Genomic DNA, 21,041 nt, shown 5'->3' with positions numbered 1-21,041 from the left:
TTAGCGATATTACATTGTTTCCTTGAGATTTTTTTTGGACTGTCTTTGTGTTTCTTCTACTCTGTTTATTTTCAATTTAATTTAGTTCATTTCTTATCACAACAACTTTTCACAACCCCCCCTTTTTTTCCGTGTGTGATCTGAGACTGAACCCAATTTGGTCCTTGAGAGACGACCTAGGAGTCACTTCCTAGTCTATACTGCATTCTTTTATGCACAACTTTTGTTGGGAGGTGCGACCCTCTCATCAAAATGGCGCCGTTGCCGGGGACCAACGGTTCAGTCTTAGGTCTTTTTGTTGTGTTTGTGTGTGTTGTGTTTTGTCTTGTCTTGTGATGTGATGTGATGTGATGTTCTGTTTTGTGTGTGCGTGTTGCATGTATAAATGTGTTGTGTTTTATTTGTTTCGTGATTTTTAGTATTCTTCTTTTTCCATGTCTACCTATTTTGATTTCGTGAATACTGCTTGTTTTGCTAGTGCCTCTGATTATGATTCTCATTCTGCATGTTACTCTGATTGTAATTCATATTCTGCTGAGTTCTATGTTGAGAACAATACGACTCATCCTCTAATTTCTGAGAGTGCTCTTTGTGAGCCGGTTTCACTTAAGGAGGATGATCTTCATTGCGATCTCACCCCTGGACTGATACATTTGCTGCCTAAGTTTCATGGTTTTGCAGGAGAATGCCCACACAGACATTTGGAGGAGCTCCACATCATGTGCTCTTCAATGAAGCCTCCAGATGTCCCTCTTGATTACATTTTTTTGAGCGCATTTGCGCATTCATTACAAGGAGCAGCTAAGGATTGGAAAGACTCTCTTCCTCTGAGATCCGTTACCGATTTGAGATATCTTGAGCATCAGTTTCTGAGCAAATTTTCCCTTGTGCAATATGCTTACAGCAACGGTCTTGGATGGAATGACCCTACTTTGAAATGGTATAATGCTCCACAGCATCAATATCAAGATCCACCATTCCAGAGTACTTTCATGCCTCCACCAGTCCAGCAATATCAGAGTCAGCAATATGATGCTCCTGCCCAAATAGCTCCTCAGCCTTCTACTTCTGAGCCTACATTGCAGGAGTTGTTGGAGCAGATGACCATGCAGAACCTTCAGTTTCAGCAAGAGAACATGCAGTTCCAGCAAGAAATAGGAGCTGCCATTCAGAGTATGACTGATCAGATAGGGCAGATGGCCACTCAACTCACTGAGGAACAGTCTCAAGATTCAGAGTTACCATTTCAGACTGTTCAGATTCCAGATGATGATGATAGTGGCATCAACATAGAAGATGGGGAGAAGAGTCATGAGCTTACTACTGCGCCACATACTTTCCCACCTTCAGATGGTCCCACCCTTGCACCTGAGGAGACCGAGAAAGATTTTGAGGACCAGGCATATATGAGCAACATTTGTGAGCCAGGTAGACCATTTTCATCTGTCACCACTTTTCCAAGCTTTAGAGAAGTGGAGGTAAGCATACCTCAATTTGATTATTTTGTTGATGATTATGCTGTTGAGGGGTATGTTGATAATTATACTGTTGATGAGCATGTTTTTAATTCTCCCTCTGTGCATGATGAGAATCACTTTTTGCTACCACATCTGAATATTTATTCTCCATGCACTGAACATGAATCTGAGCCTGTTATTGATATCGTTTCTACATCTGAAATTGATTCATGTTCTGAGGATGTATCTAAGGTTCAGCCTGTTACACTGAGATTGGGTGTTATACCCCTGCATGTTATTTCTTTGGAACCAAATTGCACTAACCATGTTACAGGAGGTACACATATATTTAACCAACAAACGCCCACGGTGGAAGACAAAGGTGCTCACATACACAACAGTTTGAAGATAAATAGACACCGGCCGAACCCGCTCATCAACAATCCTTGCTTCTTAGATCCAGCTGTGGAAGACATTTCCCTGCTCGATCAAATATGGAGGATGAAGCAGTTCTTCCTCAAAACTTCCTTGCTGGATCCTGTGGTGGACGACATCTCCCTGATAGTCCAAAATTGGCAACTGCCACCATGACCAGGGGAGTTTTCTTTCTCTCTTCTCCCCCTTTCCCTACTTTTATTGCACTTGTCCATGATCTGTTGACTGTTATGATTTATGATCTTATGCTTATGACACATGGAGGACACTGTGTAGTTTAAGTGTGGTCTATTGGGGGAGATTTTTATTTTTCTTTGTTAGTTTTTGTTTTCTTGGTTAAATTTTTTTTTCTTTTCTAGGTTATTTTTGTCGTGTCTTGTGTACAGTTTTACATGTGTTTCTCTTGATTTCTGGACTTTGTTTAGGTTGTAGATGTATCTTTCACTTCATTGATACTCTGAGATGTTGGATTCCTTGCTTTTCTTTGCTTGGAAGATGATCATGATGTTTGAGAGTTGAATTGATTGTGACACAAATGCCCTGTGTGAGAATTTGAGCCACTTTATGTTCTTTCTTGTGTGTGATATGTCTCTTGATTGCTTGCGCATATGCCTTGGCTTGACTCTTGTTGATAACTCTTGATTGATATGCATGTTTGGAAGTGATAAAGGCAGTTTTGTTGTTGAGCCTCTCTAGCCAAATAAGCTTACCTTGTTCTGATCCTTTGATAACCCCTTTTGAGCCTATACTTCCCTCATTTCTTTGTTTTGAAGCTCATACACTAGCCCTAAGTGAAAAACCATGATTACCTTAACCTTAGGGAATTTTGGAGCTTTGGAAGTGTTTTGGGAACAAGTGTGGTCTCCTTGGGGATTCTGATGAGTTGGCTAGTTGGTTCCTCTTCTTGTTTTGTTTTGGTAAATATATGTGTATCTTGTCTTTTACAATTTTGTTTTGAAAAGAGGGAAAAGAAAAGAGACAGGATGAAAAAAAAAGTAGAGAAAAATGAGAAAAATAAAAAAATTTGTGAATAATGGAGTCAAGAAGAGGATTAAATTAGAGGTTTTGGGTGTGAGTTGACTGTGTTTACACTTGTTCCCCATTGCTCCTTGATAACAGTTGAAAAACTGTTATTTTTATGATTAAAATTGACACTAAAAGCAACCTTTACACTTAAAAACTAGCTTGAAATCATGCTTTTCTTTATATTTTTGGAAATAAGAGAGCTGGACAGGTTTATGCTTGATTTCAGTGTTTTTGCACAGGTTTTAAGGTGAATTTGGTGAAAGAAGTGAAGAAGGAGAGAGATGAAATCAGAAAAGACAATAAAAAGTGCAAAAGGAGAAGCCGAAGTCACCGCTCAGCGGCAGTTTACCGCTGAGCGGCACTCAGGAGCTTGCGGGAGGTCCGCTGAGGGGCAAAATGGCCGCTGAGGGGAGAAAACAAGTCACGCACTCACCGCTGAGCGGTATTTTACCGCTGAGCGGTACTTTAATGGGCTTGGACTTGACTTTTTGTAATTTACGAATGATACATAAGCTTTAGGGTTTCCTAGGGTTAGGTATCTTTGGCAGAAACGAAGCAAACACTCTTTCTTCCACCCCTTGGGGTAGATTGGGAGATGGTGACAGCTCTCCTCTTCTCTTTCTCGGGTTTATTCTTTCATTCTTTTATTGTAATTCATTTAGGTTCACCATGAATATGGTGAACTAAACTCTGTATGTTTGTTGGGGAATCAATGTAATCTTGTGAAACTCTCATATATGGAATCTGTTTTTACATCTTTTAATTAAGACTTATGCTTTCTTTCATCATTAGTTAGGGTTTTTCCTCTTTGCTTAATGCTTGCATTGTTTAACTCATTCGATGCATGATTATTGGTTTTGTCGATACGGGCACGTACGGGGAAGTCTAGATCCGGGGAATTTCTCCCAATATGATATTGGTTGTCGTTAAGCTTTTGCACTTATGAACTGATCATTAGGAATGCTAGGAATTGTATGAACTCGTGATTAGGGAGAAGCCTTCTAGAAAGGTACTTTAGAGAGTGGCATTAACAATGATGATTTGAATGTTGAATTCCTAAAATATATGAGAGTGGATAAGATGAAATTGACCCCCAACAACATATTCATATCTATATTTCATTGAAAGTGTTTATCTTTTGCTTTTTGCCATTGATCAAAATTCATGCATACATGTTTATTTTCTGTCTTGCATATTAAACCCCAAATATTTCGTTTGTAAGTCTTAGTTAATCAAGAAACCACATAACTAAACTAGGCCGTGAGTCCTTTGGGAAGAACGATACTTGGTCTAACCAAGTTTATTACTTGAACGATTCGGTCATACTTGCCGATTGAAAACAAGTTTGTGACATCATAATTTGGTGTTCATAAATTTGTCCATCACTCCTCTATTTCTTTTGGTTTGTAACTTCTCATCCATATTTATCCTCCCTTGTCCTTGGCCCCACTTCACCCATAAAAGACCTTTTGATTTGAACATGCATATGTTTTGAGTGTTGATATTAGAGGCTTGCCAAGTCTAGTGTTGCTTGCTTTCTTGAGTGCATTGAGTTGAAATTCTTTACCTGAGACACTTGAGAAACACTGATAGTGCATCTGTGAGGTTTTGTTACTTTTGATTCACCTCTTGAGCTGATTGATCATTTTGCCATGTCTTGAATTGCTTGGATGATTTCATGAGTATCTGCTTTCTCTGATTCATTCTGTGTTGGAATTGTCTACTTCTTTTCTCTGTCCAGATTTCTTGAGGACTGTGTAAATTCTGTTTGTTTCCTTGCGAGTCTTTGTTTTCTGTGTGCTAAGTTTGTGTCATACCCTGGATGTCCTTTGAACTATTCCCTGATCTGCGTCTTGATTTTGCCCAGGAGTGCAAAAGACTAAGTGTGGTCTATTTTGATGAGTCAATATTTTCTTCACTTTTCACTTAGTTTATTTTGCTAGAATTAATCAGGGAATTGTGCTTAAATGTCCGGTATTTTTCCGTTTTTGCTAATTGTGCTTAATTTGACCAAAAATTCTTAATTTAACTAATTTCAATTATTTGAGCTAATTATTTTCATCATTGATTGTAGGAAAAATTTTGAAAATACAATTTGGGACATTTGGAGGTGAAAAGAAATGCCACATCAATTATATTTTAAAATAAAATGAAAGAGAGGTGTGTATTTCATTTAAAGAAGTGTGTACAAGAAGGAGGACATTATGGTAATTTTACTCTTTGAGAGGGGTACTTCATTATTGAAAAAAGGTGCATCCAGCAAATTGAAGTACATAAATGGTCCAGAGTTGGTTTGGTTTGGACGGTGATTCAAAGAAGAAAGGACGAGAAATGGAGGGCCCCACCTTATTCTATTTGGCATCCAGGAGCAGCAATTGATGGAAGAAATTAATTAAAATATGATAATGGGAGACCAAAACGGTGAAGCTTGATGGAATAAGGGTGTCAGGGAGAAGCACATTTGATTCATGCTAATTTATTTTGTTTGTGGCCCACTTGTTGGATTATTTTTACGTGGAAGCAAAACCAATACACACGGCCCACACCTTCTTCCATACGGCAGCAGCGGAGGGCCCTTGAGAACTTTACGGATCCAACTTTCAATTGGAGAAGCACGCACGGGAGTCCAGTGGCATCTGGAAGCAGCTACCACATCCAACAGCTTGGACTTTGCTTGTACACATTCATTCACCTCACAGGAAGGCTGGCAGCAGCGAAGTAGGAGGTGCAGCCAGCAAATTAAAAAGCATACACCTGGAGCAAGTGAGCACACGACACGTTTTTTTGGGGGGGGTTAGCTCTCGGTCTAGGGCTGAAGTGTGGAGGAGCCAGCCGCCACTCTTTACGAGGAGGATGATTTTTCTTTGAACATTTTTGGAGGGCTGGAAAAATGTTATTCACGTTAATTGGCATTGGTTAACGAAAGAAACACATGTTTACTCTTCTTTTAGATTTTTGGAAAAAGCACTTGTGATTGAATGTTTTTATTTTCATTTCTTCCAACACGTGACAGCTTGATGATGATGGAATGGGAGAGCACAATTTCAATTTATTTCATTTAGTAAAGGGATTTGTCCAGCTGCCACTTGCATTAGCTTTTGCTGTTGAACGTTGTTTAGAGCTTCTATGTTTTTGAACATTTATTTTCTTCACGCTGTTACGTTTTCAATTGGCCTTTTAATTTCATTTTGGTTCATGAAATTCTTGAGGGAAGCTTCTGTCCAGCAATGCCACGTCCAGAGTAGAGCTTGAAGAAGTGAAGTGGTTATGTGTTAGGTGTCACGGCCTGAAGAGTGGTGTCATGGAGAATGGAGGAAGAATGCACTGTGCGGAAGTGTGGAGCTGGATGGAAGGATGGTGAAATCATTTTTTGGATTTAAGAGAGAGCTGCCACCGAGGAGGAGGGTGGAATGTTGATTCATTGGGAGTAGAGCACATCGGTGCTTGATTTTGGGAGGGTAGCCGCTACCTACTTGGGCAAGTTTTTTTTTTATTATTATTTCTTTGCTTTTCAATTTGAGAAATGCTGCAGCAACTACATCCATTCTTCTCGGTTTGTTTATTTTAGAAGCGTGGTGTTTTAATTTGAGAAGTGCATCCGTATTTTTATTTTTTTTACTTCTTCATGCATTTACTTTTAAGTATTCCTTACGCATTCATTTCACTTGGCTTCCGTTCTCGGTTTGTATTCAATCGTTTAGCTTAAAGTTGCATTTTTCACTTTTCAATTTGATGTTCTCTATTTTTCGTGGTTGTGATATTTTAGTTATGATGTTAGCTTAAGTGATCAATCATTTTAATTCTGTGTTTATATCTGTGTTTACATCCGTGTTTATGTTCGTGTTTTAATTTAGTTCACTCGCATTCCCAAAATCTTCACAACCCCCCCTTCGTGTTTAATCTGAGACTCGAACCACAAATTGGTCCTTGAGAGACGACATAGGAGTCACTTCCTAGTACTATACTGCATTCTTTTATGCACAACTTTTGTTGGGAGGTGCGACCCTCTCATCAATGCCCCAGTGATTCTTCCATGCCCTGCTTAAATGAAGATATCTCTTGCTTACCTTTTGTCACCTTTGATTGTGGAAAGTACTTGTTTAAAAACTTTGTCACCACTGCTTCCCAATCTGTGAAACTTCCTTCTGGGAAAGAATTCAACCAAAGTTTAGCATTGCCTCCCAATGAGAAAGGAAACAAACTAAGTTTGATCGCTTCATCTGGCACCCCATTAATTTTGACTGTGTTGCAAATCTCATTGAAGGTTGTGAGGTGCTCATATGGGCTTTCATGAGATAACCCATTGAATTGATTGCTTTTTACCAGTTGGATTAGTGCGGGTTTGACCTCCATGTTAGCTGCATTGACTCTAGGTCTAGCTATACTGTTAAAGTGCTGAGGTCCAGCTATATTGGTGTAGTCAGCAAGAGTTCTTCTGATATTATTGTTCTCCATATTTTTTGTGCTATGAACAGAACCTTGTGGTGATGGTTGCAACAGAGTTTCCAGAGGAGGGAAAAGTTCTCTAGATGTTCGGATTCTTCTCCTCCGTCTACTCTCGTCTAGACCTTCAAGAAGAGGTTCTGTTGTTTTCTTGCTCCTAGTTCGAATTGCCTCCTGCATACACAAGAACACAAAACCCTAGAATATTTGGTTAGCACAAAAAGATATAGGAGAAGATAAAAACAGAAAACAGAAAATAAAATAAAATAAAATAAAAACCGAAAAAATAAAAACAGAAAATAAAAACAGAAATTCAAAATTAAAGTCAAAGATAATCAATAATCACACAAATTAACCAGTTAAACCACGAGTCCCCGGCAACGGCACCAAAAACTTGATGGACAAATTTATGAACACCAAAATATGATGTCACAAACTTGTTTTTCAATCGGCAAGTATGACCGAATCGTTCAAGTAATAAACTTGGTAAGACCAAGTATCGTTCTTCCCAAAGGACTCACGGCCTAGTTTAGTTATGTGATTCGTTGATTAGCTAAGACTTAAGAACGAAATAATTGGATTTTATATGCAAAAGACGAAAATTAAATATGTATGCATGAAGTTTTGATCAATGGCAAAAGCAAAAGATAAACACTTTCAATGAAATATATGTATGAATATGTTGTTGGGGTCAATTTCATCTTATCCACTCTCATATATTTTAGGAATCCAACATTCAAATCATCATTGTTAATGCCACTCTCTAAAGTACCTTTCAAGAAGGCTTCTCTCTAATCACGAGTTCATACAATTCCTAGCATTCCTAATGATTAGTTCATAAGTGCAGGAGCTTAACGACAACCAATATAATATTGGGAGAAATTTCCCGGATCTAGACTTCCCCGTACGCGCCCGTATCGACAAAACCAATAATCATGCATCGAATGAGTTAAACAATGCAAGCATTACGCAAAGAGGAAAAACCCTAACTAATGATGAAAGAAAGCATAGATCTTAAATAAAAGATGTAAAAACAAATTCCATATATGAGAGCTTCAAAAGATTACATTGATTCCCCAATAAACATACAAAGTTTAGTTCACCATATTCATGGTGAACCTAGATGAATAACAATGAAAAAATGAAAGATAAAACCCTAAAAAGGTGAAGAGGAAGCCTCAGCATCCAAGATTCTCCTTCAAAGGGGTGGAAGAGAGAGTGTTTGCTTCGTTCCAACCAAAGATACCTAACCCTAGGAAACCCTAAAGCTTATATATTATTCGTAAATTACAGAAAATTAGGTCCAAGCCCATAAAAGTGCCGCTCAGCGGTAAAGTACCGCTCAGCGGTAAGTGCGTGAGTCGTTTCTTCCCCTCAGCGGCCATTTTGCCCCTCAGCGGACCTCCCGTGACTTCCTGAGTGCCGCTCAGCGGTAAACTGCCGCTGAGCGGTGACTTCGGCTTCTCCTTTTGCACTTTTTGATGTCTTTTCTGATTCCATCTCTCTCCTTCTTCACTTCTTTCAACAAATTCACCTTAAAACCTGCACAAAAACACTGAAATCAAGCATAAACCTGTCCAGCTCTCTTATTTCTGAAAATATGAAGAAAAGTATGATTTCAAGCTAGTTTCTAAGTATAAAGGTTGCTTTTAGTATCAATTTTAATCATGAAAATAACAGTTTTTCAACTGTTATCATCTACCACCTTGCATTCTTCTCTGGGTTAACTTCAGTATTAGCCCCAAAGTTTTTACCTAGCCTCTCTTCCACCTGCTTAGTGATCTGCCCCATCTGAATCTCCAAATTCTTTATAGCAGCTTCAGTGCTCTTTTGGGTAGACTCAGTTTTCTGTATGAAATTATTAAGAGTTTCTTCCATCCTCATGGACCTTTCAGTAAGCATAGAAATCTGCTGTCATAAGGTGGGTTGCTGCTGCTGCTTATTAAATTGACCGGCTTGCCCAGTTTTCCCTTGACCAATACTTGGGTGTGGTTTCCACCCTTGATTGTAGTTCCCTTGACGGTATTGATTGGTCATGTAGTTCACATCCTCTACGGCTTCTGCTGGATAGGCACATTGACCATTGATATGGTCGCCCCCACATAATTCACACAACTGAGATTGTACCTGTGCAGCAGTTTTCAACTCTTTAGGCAATTGTGCAAGTGTTTTAGTAAGAGTTTCCAGCTGTTGAGTTAGAATTTTATTTTGTGCTAGCAAGGCATCATGCGTCTGTAATTGTAGAACTCCTTTCTGTTGCGTAGGAGCTCCTCTTTCACTGTGGAGTTCGTTATCACTAGTAGCCATATTTTCAATGATTTCTGTTGCTTCCTCTGGAGTCTTCCATTTAATGTTTCCTCCTGTTGAGGCATCTAGCATCATCTTGGTTTGTGAACCAAAACCTCCCACTCTGTGAAGCTTCCCTCTGGAAAAGAATTTAACCAAAGCTTAGCATTGCCTCCTAATGAGAAAGGAAACAAGCTAAGTTTGATCGCTTCATCTGGCACCCCATTGATTTTCACCGTGTTGCAGATCTCATTAAATGTAGTGAGGTGCTCATATGGGCTTTCATGAGATAACCCATTAAATTGATTGCTCTTCACCAGTTAGATCAATGCTGGTTTGACCTCCATGTTAGCTGCATTGACTCTAGGTCTAGCTATACTGTTAAAGTGCTGAGGTCCAGCTATATTGGTGTAATCAACAGGAGTTCTTCTGATATTATTGTTCTCCAGATTTTCTGTGCTATGGTCAGAACCTTGTGGTGATTGTTGCAACAGAGTTTCCGGAGGAGGGAAAAGTTCTCTAGATGTTCGGATTCTTCTCCTCCGTCTACTCTCGTCTAAACCTTCAAGAAGAGGTTCTGCAGTTATCTTACTCCTTGTTCGAATTGCCTCCTGCATACACAAGAGAACAAAACCCTAGAATATTTGGTTAGCACAAAAAGATATAGGAGAAGATATAAGATTCAGAAAATAAAATAAAATAAAAATAAAAACAGAAAATAAAATAAAATAAAATAAAATAAAAACAGAAAAAATAAAAACAGAAATTCAAATTTAAAGTCAAAGATAATCAATAATCACACAAATTAACCCGTTAAACCACGAGTCCCCGGCAACGGTGCCAAAAACTTGATGACAAATTTATGAACACCGAAAAACGGCGCCACAAACTTGTTGAACAATCGGCAAGTGTGACCGAATCGTTTCAAGTAATAAACTCGGTAAGACCAAGTATCGTTCTCCCAAAGGACTCACAGCCTAGTTTAGTTATGTGATTTGTTGATTATTTAAGACTTAAGAACGAAATAAGTGAAGTTTAATATGCAAAACAGAAAATAAACATGTATACATGAATGTGATCAATGGCTAAAACAAAATACAAACACTTCAATGGAATATACGGATGAGTATGTTGTTGGGGTTATCAATTTCATCTTATCCACTCTCATATACTTTAGGAATTCAACATTCTTTTCATCATTGTTAATGCCACTCTCTAAATTACCTTGCAAGAAGGCTTATCCCCAATTACGAGTTCATACGATTCCTAGCATTCCTAATAATTAGTTCTTTTAGCGCAGGAGCTTAACGGCAACCAATATACTATTGGGAGAAATTCCCCGGATCTAGACTTCCCCGTACGTTCCCGTATCGACAAAATCAATAATCATGCATTGAATGAGTTAAACAAAGCAAGCATTGAGCAAAGAGGAAAAACCCTAACTAATGATCAAAGAAAGCATGTATCTCAAATAAGATGTTTAAACACAAATTCCATATATGAGAGTTTCACAAGACTACATTGATTCCCCAACAACAATACAAGGTTTAGTTCACCATATTCATGGTGAAACTAGATGAATAATAATGAAAGAATGAAAGATAAAACCCTAGAAAGGTGAAGAGGTAGCCTGAGCATCCCAGATCCTCCTTCAAAGGGGTGGAAGAGAGAGTGTTTGCTTCGTTTCTGCCAAAGATACAAACCCTAGGACGTCCTAAAGCTTATATACTATTATAAAATTACAGAAAATTTAGGCCCAAGCCCATAAGTTGCCGCTCAGCGGTAAAGTGCGGCTCAGCGGTAAGTGCGTGAGTCGTTTTCTCCCCTCAGCGGCCATTTTGCCCCTCAGCGGTGCCAACGTGAACTCCTGAGCGGCAGTTTACCGGTGAGCGGCAGTTGCGGCTTTTCATTTGCACTTTTTGATGCCTTTTCTAATTCCATCTCTCTCCTTCTTCACTTCTTTCACCAAATTCACCTTAAAACCTGCACAAAAACACTGACATCAAGCATAAACCTGTCCAGCTCTCTTATTTCTGAAAATATGAACAAAAGCATGATTTCAAGCTAGTTTCTAAGTGTTAAAGGTTGCTTTTAGTATCAATTTTAATCATGAAAATAACAGTTTTTCAACTGTTATCAGAAGTACTTGTTTAGGAACTTTGAAACCACGACTTCCCATTCAACAAAGCTACCTTCCGGTAAAGAATTCAACCATAACTTAGCATTGCCTCCCAATGAGAAAGGAAACAAACTAAGTTTTATCGTTTCATCAGGCACACCATTGATCTTTATAGTGTTGCAAATCTCGTTGAATGTGGTGAGATGATCATATGGACTTTCATGTGATAGCCCATTAAATTGGTAGCTTTTTACCAATTGTATCAACGCCGGTTTCACTTTTCTATTTGCAGCATTGACCCTCGGCCTAGCAATGCTATTAAAGTGATGAGGGCCAACAACATTGGTGTAATCCGCTAGAGTACCTCTAACATTGTTCTCTTCGGCCATCTCTTCAGTGCTCTGGTTAGATCTTTGTGGTGAGGGTTGTAGAAGTGTTTCCGGATAAGGAAATAATTCTCTAGAAGTTCGGATCCTCCTTCTCCTTATACTTTCGTCCAATCCTTCAAGAAGAGGTTCCGAAGTTTTCTTGCTCCTAGTCCAAATTGTATCCTGCATACACAAGAACACAAAAACCCTAGAAACAATTGTTACACAAAAAGATAGAAAAGATAAACTAAAAAGATGAGAAGATAAAAAGGTAGAAAGATAGAAAGATAAAAAAATAAACAAAAAGATAAAAAGAACAAAAAGATAAAAATCAAGTCAAAGTTAATCAATAATCACACAAGCCAAAAACACTTGAGAGAATTGGAGAGAAATAGATACATGTTGACTTGAGTGTTATCTTTCATATTTTATTTTCTTGGGAATTCAAAAAGGTTAACTCATGTGTGAAGAATAAAGCTGGGTCAAAACTGGTCAAAGCAAGTCAACAAGTCTCCTCTGGTCAAAAGTGGTCAAATTGAGGGGCTTTCCTACAATTTCAGAAATTCATAAGGGGCTAAAGTGCAGATAGGGAAATTTTAGGGCATTTGTGCAATTTTAAAAAGTTAGAAAAGTTAAAAGATAAAATTCAGTTGTTAAATTCATTTAATTAGAGAATATCAACAGAAAATATCTTCCAAATAATGTTATAATTATTCAAATCTTTTAGTTATTTGGAAGATATAAGATAAAAGATTATGTCAACTGAATATTAAGAGTCCAAGCCCAATCAAGCCCTATATAAAGAGACCCAAGGGGGACTTCACTTAATTCATTCTCTCATACTCCTCTCACTTTTCTTTAATCTTGTATTCAACTCCATTCATGGAGAGCTAAGCATCTAGGGCTATTTTGCTGTAATTCCATGACGGATTCTGAGGTTACGTTCAGTTAATGCAATTGTTTACTTTGATTATTGATTTAAGTTGTTCTCTCTATGTCTTTCATCTCTCTATCTTGTTAAAAGTAAATATTTTTGCATCATAATGTGTTTGAATCTACATGCATATTGATTATATGAGTTCTAGGGTTTCTAGGTTTAATTGAGAATTTACTTTGATTCAATTTAGGAACTTTCATATGATTAAATGGTTTTTACTATAAATTGAGAATGTACTTTGGTTGATTAGTAATAATTTCAACAATAATCAATTGAGAATTTACTTTGATTGATTAGCTTTTAATTTGGTTAGGAGATTTAAGAATAGACATGATTAAACACAATAAAATTTGATTGAGAATGTACTTCGGTTGAATTTATTGTGAATAATCTAGAAAGGTTTTGCATTTGATTGAGAATTTACTTTGGTTAAATGCATGATCGCCCTCAAATTAATTAAGAATGTACTTTAATTAATTTGAAACTTAAATAATAATCAATTGAACAATTATCTGTGAATAACCGATGATGAATTTATCTTGGAAAAGTAGTGGAATTAGCCTATTTCATCATAACTGTTTTTAAGTTTCCTATTTATTCTTTAAACACTCTTCAACCATTACTTTTATTCATAAGCATTGCATAACATTCATAAGAGTCAGATATTCGAAAGCAATTTCGTGTTCGTTGGGAGACGACTCAGGGTTACGTTAACCCTATCTACTTTCTTAAATACTACTTGGCAATACTGAAGTTGCCTTGAAAGTAGTATTAATTTGATAGCCTGAACGATAGCGTATCAGATGCCCCAAGGGTGCTTTGTTAATTGAATCAGGGTCATACTGAGTGGAAGAATGACAGATTCCATATATGAGAGCTTCAAAAGATTACATTGATTCCCCAACAAACATACAGAGTTTAGTTCACCATATTCATGGTGAACCTAGATGAATTACAATGAAAGAATGAAAGATAAAACCCTAAAAAGGTGAAGAGGAAGCCTCAGCATCCAAGATCCTCCTTCAAAGGGGTGGAAGAGAGAGTGTTTTCTTCGTTCCAGCCAAAGATACCTAACCCTAGGAAACCCTAAAGCTTATATATTATTCGTAAATTACAGAAAATTAGGTCCAAGCCCATAAAAGTGCCGCTCAGCGGTAAAGTACCGCTCAGCGGTAAGTGCGTGAGTCGTTTCTTCCCCTCAGCGGCCATTTTGCCCCTCAGCGGACCTCCCGTAAGCTCCTGAGTGCCACTCAGTGGTAAACTGCCGCTGAGCGGTGACTTCGGCTTCTCCTTTTGCACTTTTTGATGTCTTTTCTGATTCCATCTCTCTCCTTCTTCACTTCTTTCACCAAATTCACCTTAAAACCTGCACAAAAACACTGAAATCAAGCATAAACCTGTCCAGCTCTCTTATTTCTAAAAATATGAAGAAAAGCATGATTTCAAGCTAGTTTCTAAGTGTAAACGTTGCTTTTAGTGTCAATTTTAATCATGAAAATAACAGTTTTTCAACTGTTATCACCTTTATTGTTTCTCATGCGCTCGAGAACATTCTTTCTTCCATGGAGTTTGAAGCATATTTCCTTGGTATGTCCATATCATTTACAATATGAACAATAGTCCCCATGATTACCTTTTTCAAATGTCTTTCCCCCAGCATTTGTGCCCTTGTGGACTCCCTTTCGAGTTGTCATGGCAGAGCCTGTGTTGGAGATCCCTCCATTAAGCATGACAGTTCTTCGAGTTTCTTCTCCTCTTACCATAAAGAAAACTTCTGACAGGGATGGTAATTTTTCTCTTCCAAAAATCTTAACTCGGATTGGTTCGTACTCATGATTCAGGCCTTGGAGAAATTTAAAGATTCTTTCCCTTTCAATGAATTTAGCAAGAACGACAGCATCTGTTTTACACATCTTTATTGTTTGGATCTAATCGAGTTCCATCCAAAGACCATTCAGGATTCCGTGATATTCTGATACGGAAAGGAAGCCCTGTTTGTATTAAATATCCTGTTCTTGATGTCATAGTAAGCAGCAAGATCCTTTTTTAAAGAAAAGGTACTCTGTAAATCATCCCATATTTCTTTTGCAGAAGAATGAAACATATAATTTTTCCTTATCTCAGGAATCATGGATTGCTACATCCAAGTCATAATTAATGAATCTTCATTGTCCCAAATCTAAAAATGAGTGTCATATGGTCCTCGTCCTCCTCTATCTATGTGATCAAGTTTTGAACGACCCTTGAGAACCCTTCGAATAAATTGGCTCCATTGTAAGTAATTCTTACTATCCAACCAACAGGTACTTCCTATATTTGGTAGGTCATTAGGTACCCCCAAAGGAATACTTTTTACTTCAAACATCATATACCCAAGAAAAGGAACAAAACCTTCAAACTCAAATCTACTCAAATATAGGTCAAGCGGGTCGTCATCAACCCTATGAACAGACTCAGGAGGCTCCGACGACTCCTCTGTGGCGGCGACAGTGAGTGGGTCACACCGAGAAAAAAAGGGGCAGAACTTAAAACTCAGATATACTCAAATATAGCCCAAACAAGTCGTCACCGACCCTAGGAATAGACTCAGCAGGCTCCAACGACCCTGTCTGTGGCGACGGCAGCGAGTGGGGCTCGCCGGAGGTGGGCGCGTGGGCTACACTCGCCGACGACGGTGGCGACGCGTGGCGGCTCCTCTCACGGAGCGACTTCCGGCGTTGTGATCGCCGGTTTTGACTGCACCTTTTTGCCCTATCAACAACCCCAACCGGTGACGGCAGTGGTCGGACAACGGCGGTGGTGTGACTGTTGCAGCAAAATGGAGCCCCAAGATCAGGAGCTCTGACACCAAGTTGAAAATAAGACTTATTTTATTATTCTCAATCATGAAAAATACATTCTCATACCCTCTATTTGTAATAATCTAATTCTCCTAAAAGGAGAAATAGGGAAACTACGAAAACTAGGAAAATAAAATAAAATAAAAGATTATGTATCTATTTCCTCTAATTAGGAAGATTCTAAAGATATTATCTCAAATTACAATAGAAAGTCTATCAGGTGAAAAGTCCTCTTTGCAAGTGGGCAATAGGGTTTTTTGCCTCGGTTGTTCTTAGAACCGAGGTAGTAGCCCTATTTCAAAAAGTCTAGGAGGTGAAAAGTCCTTTTGCAAGTGTGCAGTAGGGTTTTATGCCTTGGTTGTTCTCAGAACCGAGGTAGTATCCCCTTTAGATATCGGTTCTTGTAGAACTGAGACATATACTTTCGCTAAAACTATGAAAATGTCACCGCGCTTTTATACGCTTAAATTTCGATAAAATCGAGACGTATATAGCACGTTAAAAATCTTTTCTTTACTAGGGTATTAAATTATGATATATCATATATAGGCCATTATGTGACTTAGCCTAACTTAGAATGGGCTTCACTAGACCCCTCTCGACCAACCTAAGATGGTGTTGGTATAGCCTAACTTAAGTCAAACTTACTCACATTTAATTTGGATTTGGAATGAATAAATATTTTTCATGTGTATAAATATTTTTGTGTAATATTTTTCATCTTTAATTTAAAATATTTTTAATTTTAAAAAGTGTTTCATATGAATCACGTGAGTGGGGCCAAATTCACATGTCCAATTTTTGTAATTGTACCATTGTTGATTTACACACTCTCATCCAAATCCTTCAATAATTGCATATCCCTACATTACTGCAATTGCATACTCTCGTCCAAATTCTTTCAATTATTGCAAATCCCTCCAATATTGCAATTGCATGATTGTTGATTCTTATACACTCTCATAAGTAATTAAACTTCAATTCACATTTCAAAATTGCTTTATATGCATGACCTAATTGACACAATTACAATCTATTCACATATTTGTGATAGGTAGATGACGTGAATCTAATTAGCATAATTGAAACTTGAGTAACTGAAACTATAGTTACAATAACTGAGAACTAAAATTGAAATTAAACTATGTATAAATAAAACAAGAATATCGATCTACACTCAAGAGGAAGTAGTAATTTCTTCCATAGAGTCAGTATTTAACTCTTCATAAGATACTTCCTTATAAGAGTAATCTCTTTCCAAATAGAAAGCAGGTCTTTGAGGCAAGGTAACTATTGAACTTTCTTTTGTTAACATTGATATAACATCAGACATTGTTGGTCGGTCTTTTGCATATTGTGACACGCATAAGAGACCCACATGAATGCATCTTTTCATTTCTTCAAGATCAAAGGACTCACTCAATGATGGATCTACTAATTGGTGAACTGCACTTTCTTTCCATAACTCCCATGCCTATCAACATTTTAGACAAATTAGACAAAGGAAAATAATATTAAGAAAAAGAACACTTTTTATAGAAATTTCACGTACATGTCCTATTAGATTAAGAGGTTGATCAACATCATATAAGCTAGTATTTCTTCTTCCACTAACGATTTCAAGTAGCAACACTCCAAAGCTGTAGACGTCAGATTTTGTAGAAAAAATTCCTTCCATGGCATATTCAGGAGACATGTAACCACTACAAGAAAAAGTAATTCACAGTTGAAAATACAAACTTTATTAACATATTATTTTGTTGGAAAGAAATAATTTTGAAAGCTTACTAGGTTCCAACAATCCTACTAGTATTTGTCATGGACTCTTCCTGTGTAAACATTCTTGCCAATCCAAAATCAGAAATTTTTGGATTCATATTTTCATCAAGAAGTATATTACTGGCTTTCAAGTCTCTATGAATTATTTTTAGTCTCGAGTACTTATGAAGATAGAGTAATCCTTGAGAGATTCCTCCTATTATATTGAAGCGCTTCGTCCAATCCAAAATCTTGCCTCTGTCACAATCTTCTCAAGGAAAGGAAACATAATATTCTGAGAATATATACTACATTAAAGGTAACAAAGCAAAAGGACTTTCCTAAATTACACAAGCATGAAGCATATTGCAAAATTAAGTTGAGAAATAATTCTCACCAAATAGATAGTAGTCCAAGCTTTTGTTTGACATGAACTCATAAATTAAAATCCTTTCCTCTTCGTGAATACAATATCCAAGTAGTTGTACAAGATTGGTGTGCTGAAGTTCACATATAAGCACCAGTTCATTTTCAAATTCCACAATTCCTTGTCTTGATGATTTTGAAAGTCTTTTTATGGCGACTTCTTGCCCAGAAGGAAGGATTCCCTAATGGCAACAAAAGGATTATTAGACCTTTATTAGAGAAAGTTCTTAGTAAATTAAAACTTGGCTTCATATCACCTTATAAACAGGTCCAAATCCTCCTTCACCTAATTTGTTTTCAGGATTAAAATCTTCTGTTGCCCACAATACCACTGTAAAAGGAAACACTTTTAGATTTTGTCTGATCTTTAATTCATCGTCAAAGCCTTTGACATCATAGAATCTATTTGATGCTGCTAAATCTGCCATATTCTTAGTCTCCACCCCTTTTCTTTTTTTCCCTGTTTAGTTTGAAATATGAATGATTAAGATTGGGATCAAATCAAGGGATTGAGTTCAATAAAGCATCTTGAACCATGTTTATTTCACATGTATAACCAACCTTCAAGACGACGTTTTCTTTTCTTTATGGCAAGAGTAATTGCAGAGATTACTAACAGAGCAGCTACTACTGATACAACAGTTATCCATACCCACATTTTTTTACCTGCATATGAACCATTCGGCATTCACAAACACATGGGAATAAAGCTAAATATCAGTAACTTTTGTGCTACTTTGAAAGTTATAAACTAAATTAAAAAGGAAGTACTAGGAAGTTTTGAAATTCTGTAAGATAAACATACCTTTGTGATGGGGTTTGTTTACAAGTACGAAGAATTTAGAGCCCCCACTTGCAAAATTAGTACCCGTGGTGAAGTTCTTGTGATAGAATACACAACCAGTTCCACCATCATCATAATAGTTTTTGAATCCAGCACAATTGCAGTTTCTCCAGCACATATCCTGACAATCACTTAGCCCATAACTCGAATTTTCTAGATTGTTTGCCATGTCTGCATTGGGGTACCCTTCCCTGCTGTCAAATGCATCACCAGGATGCCTGCATAAGGGTATATCCTCCCATCGTTGGCACCCTTTATCTGTGTTGTAGCCATAGCACAGATCAGCCCTCGCAACATTATTATCCGCTCCATTCCGATTTATCAGCTGCCCAGTTTCTAAAAGCACCCATCTTGTAAGCTCTCCATTGAAAGTTGTGATTGAGAAGTAGCTTTCGTTTTCGTTTGAGACAATCTCGTAAGATGTGCCTTGCATGAGTCTACCGTTTCCCAGATTTCCACTTGCCCAACACAGTTTTCCTCTTCGCTTGATGATCAATTCCGTTTTAGTGGGTTCCCATTCAAGTTCAAATGCCCCAAGACTTGGTTCCAAATTAGTCAACCACGAAACTAGTGACCATTTATGGCCACTCCTGTGATGGACGCCTAACTTCATCCCAGGGAGCAAATTATCAGTAGGGTAATCAAAACTTTGCCACAGAGTTGTGTTTGTTCCATTGGGGTGAAGTTGTTGCAGTACAAAGTTGCCCGTGTCCAACAAGGTGGCCACAGTGTTTTCGGAAGGTTGTGGTGAAGAGTAAAGGATGATGGGTTCAATATCTTTGGATTCTATTTTCAGTACACCAGAGTGGTTTAGCAGCAGAACTGCAGAACCCGTGTCAACAGGTTGATTTCTATTACCAATCCACACTGTCCAATTCTCATTTTTGGGGCCATAGATCTGCAAGTAACTTGTTACAATCTTAATAAAATAATAACCTTTTTCAGAACGTAACAGGGTGGTGCTGTTCAGTTTTTCTCCAGGTTTCAGACTGTGCTTTTCAGAGCTAACGTGGATACAAGTTGTCCACCAGCAGAAACTCAAAGCAAGCAGAAAATGTTGAGGTTTACAACTGACCATCTTCGAGTTTGAAAGTTCACACTGCAAGGTTTACTATCCCTGGATCTGGGAAGGGACCATCGTTTATCATTTAGGAGTAACGAGTGGTGCTCGTTAACTGCTTTCAATTTCAAGTGCATTCCGTAAATTTTGCACTTTGTTTTATGGTACATCTAGAATATATAAGAGTATGGCGAAATACACCTATACACTACTAAAATTTTGTATTGAACTAAAAATTAATTTGTCTAAAGTGAATTATAAAATAATTCAAACAAACTGAAATAAACTGTTTTTTGTTTTATTAAATTGGACTGAACTGAACTATATTAAATTGTACTAAACTACAGTGTAACATCCCAATATATAGTAATTACCATAAATTAGAACTAATCACATTTACAGAATTAACAGTGCAGTCTTAAGCAATACAGCTATTAAAAACCGAACAGTAAACGGATACAGAGTTCAGAAAATTCTACAATATACTAATGTTCAGGACGAACGGTTTTACAAAGCCAAATAACCGAACGTCCCAAAAAGCTACACATATATACTAAAAACTACAACTTCTCGAGCGCTCTATGGCTCGGCCTTAACCTCTACTTCGACTAGGCTGTCGTTCTCCAAATTTTCTTCTTCCAGCGTTTCTTCAAGCAGCGCCTCTCCGCCTGCTCACATCCACACGGATGATCATTGCATTGACAAGACGGACGTACATAACCAGTAGACAACACAAGGAATTGCAAGGGTAAGCTTAGGTAATTTAATTCATACAACCAATATAAAATTTAACATATGCAATTAACATACAAGACATATAACAATATATCAAAGCATATAATAAATCATCCAAACTCTCACAAGACCGACCGTCCGGACTGTATGAATCCATGTATCTACAGGCGTTTGTGCACCCGGGTGGTGTAATAACTGGGATACGCTCAACAGCTGCCACCCGAGGTTAGCCCTATCAGTCCAAAGTACTCCTAAGGACTAGGACCTCCTGCCATTCCCACACATGACCTGCTCCCCTCTACATGAG

General features: G+C 37.7%; 1 protein-coding gene across 2 annotated transcripts; it reads right to left on the bottom strand.

Annotated features, from left to right (window-relative positions):
- Positions 1-16,970: 16,970 nt before the first annotated feature.
- Positions 16,971-20,133, bottom strand: LOC124845465 (G-type lectin S-receptor-like serine/threonine-protein kinase At1g67520). 2 transcript variants are annotated; one of them, XM_047322565.2, is made up of 7 exons: positions 18,901-20,133; positions 18,657-18,761; positions 18,353-18,555; positions 18,067-18,277; positions 17,700-17,937; positions 17,464-17,614; positions 16,971-17,385 (listed from the first exon to the last, which is right to left on the bottom strand). In XM_047322565.2, the coding sequence occupies exons 1-7, from the start codon at positions 20,015-20,017 to the stop codon at positions 17,089-17,091; spliced, it is 2,322 nt and encodes a 773-aa protein (XP_047178521.2). In that variant the 5' UTR covers positions 20,018-20,133; the 3' UTR covers positions 16,971-17,088. The 2 variants fall into 2 exon arrangements, with proteins under 2 accessions (XP_047178521.2, XP_047178522.2); XM_047322566.2 differs by having other exon boundaries at positions 17,244-17,385; positions 17,719-17,937.
- Positions 20,134-21,041: the final 908 nt, after the last annotated feature.

Source organism: Vigna umbellata, chromosome 7, assembly GCF_029865625.1.
Source record: "Vigna umbellata cultivar VRB3 chromosome 7, Vumbellata_1.0, whole genome shotgun sequence".
Classification (NCBI taxonomy): domain Eukaryota; kingdom Viridiplantae; phylum Streptophyta; class Magnoliopsida; order Fabales; family Fabaceae; genus Vigna; species Vigna umbellata.
This window is presented reverse-complemented; position numbering and strand designations above follow the sequence as displayed.

What these genes read in the sequence shown, in the direction of transcription:
- LOC124845465 (XM_047322565.2), bottom strand. Translation starts at nt 20,017, where the DNA reads ATGGTCAGTTGTAAACCTCAACATTTTCTGCTTGCTTTGAGTTTCTGC. An exon ending in GATTTGGACCTGTTTATAAG is followed by an intron (nt 18,278 to 18,352) that starts GTGATATGAAGC and finishes TGTTGCCATTAG; the next exon opens with GGAATCCTTCCTTCTGGGCA. An exon ending in CTCTTAATCTAATAGGACAT is followed by an intron (nt 17,386 to 17,463) that starts GTACGTGAAATT and finishes AAATGTTGATAG; the next exon opens with GCATGGGAGTTATGGAAAGA.